Raw genomic sequence first — 14,970 nt, 5'->3', positions numbered from 1 at the left:
CCTCTCCTAGGCCAGGAAACTGTTGTACAAAGTAATAAATGAACTGAGACCAAAAATATGGTTTTCTTTTGAGAGTATCATTCTTGACTCAAAGAATTTAAATTTTCCATCATTCACTATGAAACCGGCAAGTTTGTTGTGTGGAGAATATTTCTTTTTTCCACATACCTTCCTCCCACCAAGACTACCTGCTGAGAGTGGTCTCTGCAGCTGGATTTCAAACTTCAGGAACTTCCAGCGTGATAAATATTTTTCTGTGTGATGCTGTCTTTGAAAAGGAACCTCTTTTCCAGAATTTACAAATACTACCATTGATCTCAGTGTAAGCAAAACACACACTTGGCCGAGTGTAACATAAGGCTTCTAAGAACAAGGGCAAGCAGGTTGGAGAAAGCAAGGGCCAGGATATAAAATTAATGGCCAAGAGACAGGGATTCACTGAATTGAATTTACTTCTTGGCAGCCAAGTGTTTCCCAGATCCCCCAGACTCCTTTGATCACCAGTGGAGAGAGATGGGCATCTCTGAGGTGGAGCTCAGCAGGTATCTGTTAGGGGTGAGATAAAATGCCAGGTGGTGGGGAAATTTATTTTCCATTTCTCTAAAAAGATAATATGGCAACTTCTTCACATATTTAAGCTGCAGAACAATTCCATCCACAAGCCAATGCTGCAGCAATATGCAAATTGCTTCTTTTCCCCTTCTCTTCTTATTGCTAAATGTTAGAGGTGCGACTTTCCTGACTTTTCTTGGAAAAGAGTTCCAGAAATGGAACTTTATCCTCTCTAAGAAGCAAGAGTGACAAATACTTCAAAAGGAAACTTTCTTTCAACAATTCATTGTCTAGAGCTTGAGTTAAATAAAAGCTAAAAGCACAACTAAAACCTGTCAGCTTCTAACCAGTGTGATTAAAACCCTTAGCCCTCCCAGATTTCATTTTTATGACAACCATAATCCTCCAGTTCTCCAGACTTTCACGAAAAAGATGAGAAGACGAAAATTTTCTGATGTACAAAAGAAGGACAAGAAAGACCTTTTAAGAATCTTTTTCTAAGAATCACCATCAAAAAGCACACAAATTCGATAGTCTGATTCTCTTGCAATGGTGATAGGAAAATCATTTTCAGTGATATTATTTATATCAACTGGCCAATAGGGAAGAGAAGAAAATAGAACCCTTCTTTTTTAAAGAAAAACAAAATTAATAGAGTATCCTTAAAATAAATCAACACCATAGCAGACTTGCTACTGTAGTGCACCCTTCAGGTGCCAGGGAGATGATTTTACCAGAAGTTAAGTTCTTTCAGCAAGTCAGATAAAAACCACTGTTTATTTTATACAGGAAAGGAAAAAGGAATAGTCTTAATCCAGTCCAGTTAAATGAGGAATAGTCTAAATCCAGTCCAGTTAAGTTACTTTTTCCAGGAAAATCAGCTGCCTGTTAGACATCTACTAAGCCTGCTGTTAGTTTCTCTGGGATGCTCTCTTGTATGTAGTACTAGAAATTTCCTGTAAATACATTTAAGTGCTAAAAAACTGCTTCTCTTCTTGTCAGACTTTGTTTCACCAAAATGCTTCATATATACTAAACCATAAGCATGTGCTAAAATATCTTCTTCAAGTCAGCTCAAAACATGGGCATGTGTTATGCTGAATAATGAACTTAAGCAAAAGATTAGAATTTAGCACGTTCTTAAATGTTCCACTTGAATGAGCCTCAAATCCTAACTCCCACAGAAATTTGCAACAGGCAAAGTTTTAGGGATGAATTCTGCTCTTTTAGCCACTGCCAGTACACAGAAATGATGCTTTCATGCTACCCCCTGAATGAATGGGATCTGCAGGCTCACTGTGGGCTCCACTGCTTTGTGCAGGTTGTGTATGGCTGTGCAAAGGATGTTGTAAAGAACAGCTGCAAAGTCACCTTCCCTCTCACAGGTCACCTGCCCCAGAGACAAGGCACAAGGTACTGGTGCTGGAGTGGAGGTGACTTTTCAGAAGTGCATCTCATGCTTTACCTGGACCATTTTTAGCAGATCCCTGGGTCCCCCGTGGGTTTTGAATTACACCAAACATGCCATGCACAATAATCTTTACTAAGGCATGGCAGATGATGTTGCAACCCAAACTTTTTTCCAACAATACTCCCTGATTTTTGTTATGAATCCTATTCAGCCATAATACAGGAATGAACCTCATATTTGAGTTCAGCTCCTAAAAAACCATCCCAAAGGCAGGTCAGGACCCTATGTGATATGAAGAACCTCAGCCTGCTGGAGGAGAGAGTCAAGCTGCCTTGCCCTCCAGCCCTGCCAACTATTTTTAGAGCAGCTGTCTATCATCCAACCTGCCAGCCACACTGGCCACAGACCCTTGCTGGTGCTCATGAAGAGGTAAGAGAGCAAGGTTAATCAGTGAAAAACAATGACCAGTGAAAACAGGACGGAAGCTGAACCCTTGAAATCCAGCCCAAAGCATGACTACTCCAACTCTACATAGCAACTGTCTCCAAGCACTGTAAGCTGCCCCCCCCACACACATTCTGGTGAGATTTAATGTAATAATAGCAGGCATTTGGACTGCACAGCTTTGTATTCTCCCAGCTGATTTTGCAGTGAATTATTTAGAACTACCTGCAATTGCTCTAAAGTCCAAGCAGCAGGACTTACAGAGATTTTATTATTTCAGAGGCTTGTATCAGGGCGATAATATAATTAGTGCAGTTGGGAAGTTCCACCACAGCCAGCAGAAAATGAAGGAGCAGCATGTGGCAGCCCCAGCTCGGCAGCCGGTGTGACTCCCTGTCCCTGACAGGCGAGCTAATGTGCCTGTAAATTCCTCCTGACAGCAAACGCATCCTGGCATCAAGAAATGACAAAACACCCAAACCATGGAAGAGTGACAGCCAAACAGCTTCAATAGCACAGAGGCTGCACTGGGAGAAAACAGGCAGAGGCAGCTTGGAAGAAAGCCAAGGACTCGCTCAAAGGCTGAGTAAAAAGCACCCCTGTTTGCACTGTCAGGAGGCAGAGAAACAGGCAGAAATCGCCTTGGTTAATGGGCTGTCCTGCAGTGAATTAAACGGGTGGGATTCTGCCTTATTAAGAGCATCCTAGGAAAATCATCTGCAGGTGCTGCTCTGTTCAGAGATATTCCACAAAAAAGACCTTTAGTTTTTGAGGGAAGGACCAGGCCATCAGAGGGAAAGGAGTCTCATCACAATTTCACTAATCACATTTTCACCTTCAAAATTATAATCGTGACCATCGCCCAAACACACATGTTAGAGGCAGCTGTCTGTCAGAGAAATCACCCATATCTTCCCAAATGCAACTCATGGGAGGAGCTGCACAGCAGCAGAGCCTTAATGCTGTGCTGTTGCTGCAAACGGCAGCGCTGGGAGGGTTTGGCCTCCCGGGCAGCTGTTGCTAATGGAATATGTGCACTGCATCCCCATCTAGCTGCTGAACCACTGCAAAGATAAAAGCTCCATCTCAATAAGTGTCTTTTTCAACTCAGCTGAGAAAATACTGCACAAGTTTTGTCCGCCCTTCTTAAGGTTTCTTCTGATTTCCAAAAATGCCAAGTGACCAAGAAGACCTTGCTGGCCTAGGTGGGGCACATGTAGGTGGCTCTGGTTGAATGGAGGAACAGAGCAGGGAGGGCTGGCAGTGACCATAAAATTTGGGTGCTTTGTTAGAGGCCCTTTTCAGTGGAGCATATGAACACACATCTCAGCTGTGGTGATTGATGTTAATGGGATTCAAACATGTGCCTAGGCATTGTGATCAGCAGAGTTGATGTGTTCACATGAGAGCCCAAGAGAACTCCTTTTTCATGCACCAGAACCACTTTAAAATCAGTGTTTATGCATCCGTGCATGTAAGGAAGGAGAGTTACCCTTCAAAAATCCACATTTTATCATTAGAACGTATCTTAGGCAAGCAATCCAAAAGCCCTTTGGCAGTCTTGACCTCCTTCACACATTTCTTCACCTGGAGAAGCTCATTGTTTTTCTTTTGCTGTCACTAGGCAAAATATATGATGCCGGGTGCTAATAAAAACAAACAAACAAGCAGAGGGAGAAAAGGAGAGAGAGAGAGCACAGAAATGTTTCTGATTTGGCATGTAACAAATGACCTGGAACCTCTTTTGTGATCCTAGCAAACGGCGAGAAGACTGGGAGCGATCAATCTTCGTGCGATTAAAAGAAGGAGGCTACAGGCTGCGGGAGAACATCCTGTTCCATCTGTACGTGAGCACCTCACCCTGCGGAGACGCGCGCCTTAACTCCCCCTACGAAATCACAACCGACTGTAAGAGAAAAATCTTCCCTCTCCTTTTCCTCCTTTGTGTGCCTTTTGTCTTTTTTTTGGGGGGTTGTTTTTTTTCTTTTTAAAGATCCTTCTTGCTCTCTTTCTTTGCTGGCAGAAAGGGTTTCGCTTGACAGCAAAAACACTACAGGTTTTAGAGGGTGTGTGTCTGTCTGTGCAGCTGGTGCTCAGTCCTGTGTGCTGGGGAAGGTGTGCAGGGAAAACCAGAGCTGGGCGAGGCAGCTCTGCACACCTGGGGCTCTGTGGCTCTGCTGGGGAATGCATCCCTGCATTTCCTAAAAGTAAATGTTTTGGAAAGCATTCCCGTGATCAAAAAACCCTTGAAGCCACAGCCAGAGATTGGACCAGAGAATCAGGGCTCTAACTGGAGGTACATAGACTCTTCTCAGTGTTCACAAGCCATACATATATGGGTGGAATGGTTGCATTTTCACAGGCTGCAGCAGCTGGAGTCTGAAGTAGAGCACTGATATGATACAATATATGATACAGCACATGTGTAGTGTTGATTGTTCATCAGACTCTCTCCAAATATCACCTGCACTTGCAGCAAATAATGGCAAGACCCTTGTGGAAAGGATCCTTCTGACCCATGCTGCCTATGTCAAATATACTGCATGGTCCCTGCATGGCAGGTGGGTTTGTTGGAGTCCACCAGGTCAGCCTTAGAGTCCCCGGAACCATACCCATGGCATTCAAGCAAACACATGATTTTCCAGGGATTTCTTCTCTAGAGGTGATCCTGCAAATGAGATTAACAAATCAGGCCTTGGGTCAGTGTGTGCCACCAACAGACCTGCAGAGCTTGCTGTCCATGATGACAAATCCCATGTCCACCATGACCCAGCACTCTCATCTCATTCACTCCCCAGACATGCCTGTCCCTGTCCTTGCCCTGCCATGGCAGAGGCACATCCTGGCTGCTTTCCCGCTGCACCAGCTTTGTCCCTGCCCAGCCACATGGAATGCCCCCAGCAAGGGACAGGGGACCCCAGAGATCTGTGTCTTGTTACCACATGCCTGTCACCCCATGATCCAATGCACAAGGCACTCTCTTATCTCCAGCTACTGCTCCTCATACCTGCATTTTACAGTGCTGCAAAGCCCATAGCACTGGCTGCCAAATGTGCACATCATGAGAAATGGTCCTTGCCTTGACTACTTGAATGTGATGCAGGCAAGACAAAAGAATGGGTGGAGGAAGAAGCATAGATATGGGAATTTAAAATTAATCACCCAAGGTCACACAATGACCTCACTTCCTCACAGGCAAATCCATCAGACAGTAGTTTCACTCCTTTGTGATTTCTTAATTGTATAAGTTATTTATTAGTGATTAAGTATTATTCTGTCCAGAACAGAATTTTTTTTCACATGTGAAACAGCAGATTGCTGGGGCAAGAAGCAGAATGCCCCTATGCAGGAATGAAATGTGGTCCTCACCTGACATGATTTCTGCATTGTGTCTGCAGGGTTTATAAAATGAACAAAAGGAAGTAAATGCTTAAAATTCAAAATCAAATCAACAAATTCCTGATGAGTTAACAAAATGAAAAACATAGCATCTTCTTAAATCAAAATTAAAAGTAAAAAGGGAGCTCTTATGAATATCAGAAAACAATAGTGATCTTTGGCCTCCCACTGTATCGGTGTATCAAGAGATATCTAAAAAGGCTTTATGTTTCATTGAAGGCACTCATGTTTTCCAGAAGGCAGATTTCCTGGGGCACCCCTTAGCTGACATCACAATTGGAAGCACCAAAATCTGTAATTACTTTTGAAATGTGGTCCATTCTCAAGAGGCTGTCCAGGCTGCATTCTGCTCTTGGCATGAGGAGCTCGGTGCTTTGGGCAGCTGACAGCCCATGCTGCCTGATTATATGCAGCTGAACCCAGCCCTGCAGGTGAACCCTGCTTGGCTCATGGATTTCTTCACAGACCAGATAAATCTCCCAGCTAATGAAGGAATGCTTCTGTAGATAATAAGATACACAAGGAGCTGTGTTTAAAAATATATAATCACACAGTACATGACACAGACAGTAAACTTGTCAATAATCATGAAAATAATTTTCCTGTTGGCTATTACACCAATTATTTTCCCAAGCAGAAGCTGAGGCAGAAAGGTCTGTGTGGCTTAGCCAAGGTTACACAGTGATTCAGTAGCAGGACCTGAAGAGATGCTACACCTGGCTCATAATTCACTCTTTTAAACAAATCCCTCTACCTTTGTCCTGTGCTCTTAAAATAATTTAGCACTGTGTAGAAAGCAATGTTGCCCAAAGCTGTCCTTCAGAGAGATAAGCATTTCCTCTCAGCTCACATTATCCCAGAGACATCTGGGAAGATAAGTATTTTATAATGTTTATCATCCAGATCTTCTCTTTCCTCTTTTTTTTTCTAAAGAAATAACCTTTCTTTCATCCCATAATGACAAGAAACTCCAGATGAATGTTGTTTAATTTCTTAAACAACAAAGAGACCTCTCCTAGAGCTAGCACAAGCCATCAAACATTACTGATTATTCTCTAAAGATGCATTAACATTTAAAAACGTTGTCTCACCATGTGGTTCCTGGTTTTGAGAAGGAATATGATAAGCCTTTATCAATACAGGGAGCGAGTAAAATCCACTTCTCAAATCTCCTTCCAAAAATTTCCTATTATCCACCGTGTCTTTCCAGCACCCTCAGGGAGGCCTCACATTTCCTTCTTATGAGCTTTGTTCTGGTAAGGGAGGACGTAAGCTGGCATGCTTTTGAAACCCAGTTTACTTCTTACTGGATAGAGCAGAGTACCAAGTTTGTGGCGTGTGTAAAAGTCTGAGAGCTGCAATGCAGAGGAGAGGTCCAGGCAGCCCACACCCATGCCAGCTTCATGCAGGAAAGCAAGAGATTAGGGACAAGGAGATAAAATCGTACTTTAATTTGAAGAAATGGTCTTCTTGAATCAGAGGTAAGCTTGTTTGTTGATAACATCCTTAGGCAGCTCTAAAATAGAGACTAAATCAGCTGGACCAGGCTGCTTTGAGCAGGGAGGGGAGTTTTCTAACTCTTTTTTGGTGCCTGTAGGTCAGGAAGTGAAGTCAGAGCTTTGGAAGAAGGTGCAGTCTGAGAGCAGGGGAAGAGGCTGAGGGGAAAGAGGCCAGAGCAGCTGAGAACAGGAGAGGAGACCAGCCAGGGTCAGTGGTGTTGCAGGAATATGAGACTGGGAAATGCCACAGGGGTTTCAGATGCTTTTATGGTTTTGTCCTGGCTCATCCTCTCTGGTCAGTCTCCTTCTCAAGACCCTTTCCATCATTTTCCAAGGTCAGCCTCAAGGTTGTGGCACAGCTTTATGACAAAAAGGCAGCTTGTTCCTGGTGTCCTCACAACTCTCATTGCTCCTTCACACACACAGCTTCTTCCCCTCCTTCAGTTCAGTGCTGCAGCTCAGGGAGCCTGGGACATCTCCCTTTCTGGTGCCTTCTGCCTTCATGTACATCTCAGCCAGGTGTGCCTGGATTTCTGAGCTCTCCCAAGGACAGGAACACAGCATCAAGTCACAGTGGGTTTCCTGAGGGGCCTAAGGGAGCTGCTGTTTCCCATTGTGGCACACACACTCCTGCTCATGAAGTGGAGCCCCGGGGGCAGCTCCCCCTGTAGTATTTGTTGCATATTTTGCACTTTTTCCTAAATCTAGGGCAAACCACAGAATAATCAAGCCCTTGATTTGCCACAGCACCATCCTAGCTAATTTAGTGCTTCCTGACTCATTGGCTTTTTTTCTTTTTTTTTTTTAAGTCTCTTTAAAAGCAAAATGAATTGCTTGAAAATTTGAGCTAAACAGAATCTTCTACTTCCCCCACTCTCCTTCCCTGTCAGTATTTTACCTCATTGTCCATATTTTTTCTAGAGATGTGCTCTCTCTTTTTCACTACATGGATCACCAAAGAGACAAACAGAATCTGCCCCAGGGCTTGCATCAGTTCTTCTCCCCTGGGCTGCTTTTCTATCTCTTGCTAACATGCTGTATTGCCTTGTGCCATTGACTCCCTGATAGCCCAGCTCCTGTTTTATCCCACACTTCCTTTAGGTCTGAAACACACCATTGCATCTGCTCCACATGGGGTTTTTCTCCTGCTTGTCTATTAACCTACAGCTGTGCTGGAGCTCTCATGCACACACATTTGACAGAACTCTCATCTAAGCAGGACCCGCTTGCAGCCACGTGAGCCACATCATTGCCTTGGTAGGTGATGTGATGAGAAGATGTGCACTGCAGTTTTCAGAGACTTGGGGAACTGAAGAGTACCCAGGAAGACACATTTGTGCTTTCTACTTCAAGTGTTCTTTCACTGGGCAGACCTGTGCTTTCCCTGCTTGTGATTCTGGCTGCTGGATTTTACATTCCATTCTCAGAAAAAAGTGCTCTGTTCACCCCCAAATCCAGGGCTGCTGTGAAGGAGTGTCCTGCTCACAGCAGTATCTCAGCATTCTGTGTTCAGATGGGGCTGACACAGGATTTGTCATCCCAAAACCAGACCCCTGAAAGTCATATCCTGAGCAGACTGGCTGGAGAAGGCCAGATCCACACAGAGACCCTCTAAGGAGTCTGATGATCTCTTAAAACTGGCATGAGAGCCTCAGCCCCAAAAGTCAATATTCAATCCTTCAGGGAGTTATAGTGTGGAAATACAATGAGGATGCTTATGGCAGTAACTGGGCTAGAATCACTCCCCAAACCATTGGGTTTGGTGAACATTTCTGGATGTGCATGGGGAAGAAATCTCTGCCTTCCTTTTGCCAATCCAATGTTTGATTCAATGAACAAATTCTGTTCTTGTAAATAGATGGTAAAAGGGGAAAGCACTTCAAGAAGAGCTATCTAAGTAATTTTGAAAATAAATTAGACATCTGGAACTACAAGAAAATTCAGGTTCTAACATAGTGATAAACTTTCCCATTACAAAAATTGAGGATAACCATAGGTCACCCCTTGGGCATGGGCACTATTTTTTGTTTCCATTACACAAGTGCCCCCAGGTATCACATCTCTCTGTCACAGCTGCTGGCCTGATGCAGCTTGGGAAACCAGCTTGGAAACTCACAGCTGTTTGGTGCATGGAGCAGCTTCCTCCTAAGGCTGTAAAGTTGATTTTATGCTGATGAATGGCCCATCTGTGGAACTGGGATGAAGGTGCATTATTTTCCTATTTTTCATATGACTGAGCAGAACAATACCTTGGGGGATCTCAGAAAAAAATTATCATACAGAACCATGCCCAGAAGTAACAGGAAACTAAAAAAATGCACACACCACAGTGGGCTGTAGTGCTGAATACTGCCTCAGGAGAAATAATCCTAGCACTGGATGAGCTATTGTGGTCAGCCCAGATTGCTTTGTCATATAAAGGATGCTGCAGAAATTGCAGATACAGCAAGAGGCTCTTGCATTACTTCACAGGCTAGGGAATTAGTATTAAGGAAGGTGGAAGGAAATTGTCCTTTCATTTTATTAAGACTGGACTGGATCTTATCCAAAAGGTTTGGGTTCAGGTGTGAGCACAGCACCCTTTGTCAGGCCCCTTTGATGTCATGTTCCATGGAAGTGATGGCCCCTCCTGCTTGTGCCACTGACCCAGCCTCAGTTTACCAAAGTAACAAAGAGGAAATGCAGCAACTTTCTGCAGCTGTCTAGAGGCTGGGCTGCCAAGGAGCTTGTGTCCCTGCTCAGGACTGTTTGCTGACACTAGGGTTGTATGTAATTGCCCTGTTTTCTAACTTGATCTTCCCAGGCTGCTGAAATGCTGTTTCAGTGTGACTTTTTCACTCAAGTTAGCTTGGTGGGGAAAGCTTGGCCACAGGACAGTTCCTCTAGTTAATTCTCACCTTCACTTGCACACTTCACCCATGGCTGGAGCAGAGGTGCAGTGTGCTCCTGAGCAGGATGGGCAGGATGGCAGCAGAGCCCAGCCCAGCTGTGCTGGTCCAGTGTCCCCACAAGTACTGCAGTCTGAGCAGTGGTCTGATTTAGCTCAGGGCTTTTCAGGTCTGGAAGTGGTGCTGTGTGTAGACAGTTCACAGATTTCTTTCCAGCATCTAAAATAAATCTATGCTGGCACTGTGGGAGAGCTTTCTTCTTCTGGGGAAGGTGGGCAGGGGGATTTCAGCAGAAGAAAGTGTGGTTGAAAGGAATCACTGGGACCTTGAGACAGAATGGGAAAGTTTGAGGGAGAGTGGGTCTGTGATGTTCAGCTGTGAGGGGGAAGTGGGCGAGAGACAGCAACATAAAGCCTGTGAGGGGTGGGGAAACTCTCAGGATGAGTGAAGCCCCTCTGCTTCTTCAACACTCAGCACCCACACAGGACCTGCAGGCTCTGGCTGGAGCCATCTCCAGTGCTGCAAGAAGCTTTTCCTCCCCCAGCCTCTCCTACTCACTCTCTGCTCATCCAAGGCTGCAGGGAAAGAATGGAAAAGGGGGGAAAGACTCCTGTCAGGGGTACCAGAATGGAGACAGTGACTGGCCCAAGCCCTTTGCTGTGATTCCTGAGCCCTTCTGAAGCCACCTGAGGAAAAAGCTGCAGCAGCACCAGCAGCTGCTGCTTCTTGATGCTCAGATGGAGCAGCAGTGCCAGAGGGTCTGCAAATATTTGGTTCACATGTTCTGGAAATCCCATCACTTTTGGTAACCCAAAGGAGAGGTCGGATGCCGTACATGACTGTCATGCTAAACCTTTTGCCAATCCCAAAGGTCAGTTCTAGCCCCTAAACCTGCCAGAGAAACGAGTGGTGTCCAGGCTTAGGAGAGCTGTGAAAGCACTCACCGTTTTATTGTTGGTATTATCTGCTGGACCCCAGGATGCACCTTGGAAAGAGGCTCTCATTTCACTTCATTGGAGTCCTGAAGCTTTCAGTACAATTAATCAACCTGTACAAGTTTGCTGTTGCTTTATATTCCATTATTAATCTCCACCAGCCTGGGTAGTTAGGTTCTTAGTGAAGTTTTGCTAAAGCTGACTGGTGAATAACAGCTTCACTTCATGGACAAATTTTAGGTTTCAAAGAACTGACTGGCTGGAAAAAATTCAAAACCTTTCAGGCAAAATTTAAAAGAAAACTGTTGTGTGAAACTGGGATCACATCTTATATTTCTCATATCTCCTGGTCATCAGTAACAAGGGGTAGGAAAACCCCGTTTCATTTCCTCCCATGCCCAGTTCAGGGTAGGCTTTTTCATTCAAGGCCACTTAGAATCAAATGAAAACTTTGTTCTGTGTCTCTCAAGTCCTGGATCAGTGAATTCCCTCTCAGCTGAGCTAGACAGCTCCCTTTTTTAACTCTCTGTTTTAAAACTTTGTCAGAACTGACACATCATGAGAAAACTCTGCCTTTGACAATGCATTGAAAATGTCCCAATTCCTTCTCCTTGTGATATTCTTGGCTGCTTTTGCTTATTTGAGTTTTGTTGTTTCAGGGGGAGTTTAAAGTAGAAAATAAGATTTTTAGAAGTATGTGTCAGTGCAGTGTGTGTCTATCCAGGAAAAGAGAAAGAATATGCTGAAAACTATAGATTGCTCAGAGCCAGCATTGGCCACAGCTTTGAAAAGCTTTCATGTAAAGCAAAATGTGTTTGTTAAGATTGAGGAAAACAGGTTTCCAGCTATAATCAGATTCTAATTTTAACAGAATGCTTGAATTGCCAAAGGGCATTGCACTGTATTTATTGATTCTGCTTTGTTATGGCTTTTGCTGCTTTGTAAAACACTGCATTTGGATGCAATGTTCAGATGTGATAAAAAGGCTACATTAATCAGCAAAAGACCATGCCTGAGAAGTTTTCAGAACAGCAGTAGAAAATTTCACCAAGAAAAGCTACTTGTCCCCAGATTTGTCCAGCCCAAGGAATGGTGGTGTCTCCAAAGCCCTCTGCAGCAGGAAAAAGGGACCACCTGCTCCTGGACATCCCAACATCCATTCCACCCCAACATCCCATAGATATGCACCTAAGTAAGGCACAGATTTTTTGGGTGGAAAATACCAAACCATTGTTGGGAAAAATCTCTGTGGGTGAAAACTACACCCACTCAGGTCTAATTTAGTCTAATTTGCCCTTCCACTGAGTGGGAATTACAAATAAAATTCATAAGCTGAGTTTTAGGAAGCTTACCAGACAGCTCCAGGTCCAGTTAAGATCTTTGTGGGACTTCTGGAAGTCCTTAGGCTTCTAGGAGTTTGTTAGAGTCAGGAGAGAAATCTGAAGACATCTGTGTGAGTAGCAAACAATTAAATTCTTACCATGGTCCTTCAAGCTGCCTTCTCTAGCCAGACTGGGGCAACTCACCTCACTCTGGTAATTTCTATTTCTATACCTGTAAAATAGGAATAAAAGGGACCCAGCAATCACAGCTCTAAGAAAGGGTAGTTAGTGCTGAGAGCAGAATACTAAAATGGAAAACACTCTATGTTCTATGCACTACTGTAAAATTATTCAGAGTAATTTAACAACTTTAATCCACAGATTTTTAAGGCTGACAGGAACCACTTTCTGGTGATCAAGACTTAATTTCTTCAGCCAAAGACCATAGGACTCCAGAGCTCCAGAAGCTGAATTAGAATATATCTGGTGGTGCACCAGGAACCACAGCCTCTCTAGACTCAAACCAACCACAGTGTGGCTGAAAATCTGTTGCCATTATTGACAGATTGCTCCTATTTCTGTCTCATGGGATTCATTTTCTGTTTTCATATTTTGCTGACTTCTTCCACAATATTTTCCTTAAATAATCTTTGAAGATTTCGATTTCCCAACTGCGACAGAATCCCAAAGCCACATGAATAACAGCATATTTTGTTGACAAAAGAAAGAGGGTTATGATGATTAACACATTCTCTTTATGTTTGTGTAAACTTCTTGATTAAAACATGGCAGGAGAGAGAATTGTCACCAAACAGGCAATTCCAGTGATGTTGATATATTTTTCACATAAAGTATATTTAAAAGATAAAGCCTAGCTTTAAGAGAAAACGTTTTTCATTACGGAAAAGAGTTAATGAGAGTGAAAGATACAATGATGCACAGCTCAGGGCATGGGTGAAGAGCTGGTCCCCCCTGGTCCCACTCTCCCCTGGCTTTGGTCAGCTGCTGACCTGGGAACAAGCAGCATCTCTGCCCACTGTCAAAGCTGAGCTGTGTCTTGCTGGAGACCAGCTAGCAGCCCTCTCTGCCTGGTGGCAAACCTGATGGGGACTGCAGAGGCAGAAGTCCTCCTCAGAGAGTTCACAGATATCTCTCTTCTCCCCTCAGAGAGTTCTCAGCCCTTTGCCAGATCTCAGACTTTGCTCTGTGGGAGCAGCTGCACTTTCAAAGCCACGGCGGGGCATGTCTGATTTTACACAAGAGGAGCAATTAGTAATTAAAAATAATAATCTTGAAGTGTTTGAGTTGTATTTTCCTTGATTGCCACATGCACAGAATCTTAATCCCTCTGATAAGTCTTGTACTTTTGGCTTCAACATATTAATGCTTTCCTACTCCAGAGCAGGCTGGAGTCCACAGCTCTGTTTGTAGGTGGCACAAAGAATTTCCCTGACACCTGACCCAGTACTGCTCATTCCTCCTTGCCTGGAACAGTCATTTATAACTCTCAGAGGAAGCTGTGTATGACTTTGCTGCCAGCAAATTGTTTTAAAGTGAGTTTTAGCTAGTTACTCACATTTTGATCCCAGGCTTTCCTCGAAGACAGACATTAGAGAAAGCTTGTTTGTAGGCTTTGAGCTATTTCTCTCAGATTTTTTTTTCCTCTCAGGGTATTAAAGCCTGCTGAGAGTCCAGGCTTACTTAGAAGTTAGTCTGATGGTAAAATGGATTTCATGTGTTAGAGTGTCATATTCTGCTCTAGCATAGGTTCAGTGAAGGTATTTTGGCACCTCTCCCTACGATAAGCGTTCAATAAATTTCATATTAACCTACAAAAATAATAAAAGCCCATTGTAAAAGTGCTATGTTATCTGAACAGATGAATTTTTTCCCCTCAGTAATCACACATGGAAGCATTTTGATGGACCAAAATGAAAAGTTTTCATTAAAACATTCACTGATAAACTTTAATATGCTGGAATACCATTCTTACACCCTTCCTACAGTTACTGTCTCTAACATTACAATTCAATCAAAAAATAATAACTTAATTAATACCTACTTAAAACAGATAAAGAAAAATAATTGAGTCATTTCCTTTCTGTTCTTGTGGATTCAAACTTGAAGTTTTCTCTTCACTGCTTCTTCTGGCTTAAATGCCACATATTGATAATCTATGGATAGGCAAACTGACTTTGCTATCACACCTTGTCAGTGCATCACTAGAAAATATTGGCAGATGACAAATTGTGGAAGAAGTAGAAAGAATGAAAATTGTTATTTGAAGGTTAGTGAAAAGAAGAAAGAATAATATGCCAAAAGGAACATCATTTATCAGGTCATAGATTCTGTCAGGCTAGGGACTACTGTCCAAAGACAGTATTTCAGCCAAGAAAGAGGCAGAGAGAAGAGAAAAAGTAAAGTTCAATCTCCAGTGTTAATTTCAGTTCCAAAAATTGTAGGTGTCCCAGGTTTGTAACATTGTCATGTAAATTACATATTCATATTTTTGTTTGTATA

General features: G+C 43.3%; 1 protein-coding gene across 2 annotated transcripts in view; it reads left to right on the top strand.

Annotated features, from left to right (window-relative positions):
• Positions 1 to 14,970, top strand: part of ADARB2 (adenosine deaminase RNA specific B2 (inactive)) — a 304,122-nt gene that overhangs the window by 263,200 nt on the left and 25,952 nt on the right. For both annotated transcript variants that reach the window (XM_064390598.1, XM_064390666.1), the window contains exon 6: positions 4,164 to 4,315. In XM_064390598.1, the coding sequence (XP_064246668.1) occupies positions 4,164 to 4,315 (152 nt within the window). The remainder of the gene's footprint in view (positions 1 to 4,163; positions 4,316 to 14,970) is intronic.

Source organism: Passer domesticus, chromosome 1 (assembly GCF_036417665.1).
Source record: "Passer domesticus isolate bPasDom1 chromosome 1, bPasDom1.hap1, whole genome shotgun sequence".
Classification (NCBI taxonomy): Eukaryota; Metazoa; Chordata; class Aves; order Passeriformes; family Passeridae; genus Passer; species Passer domesticus.
This window is presented reverse-complemented; position numbering and strand designations above follow the sequence as displayed.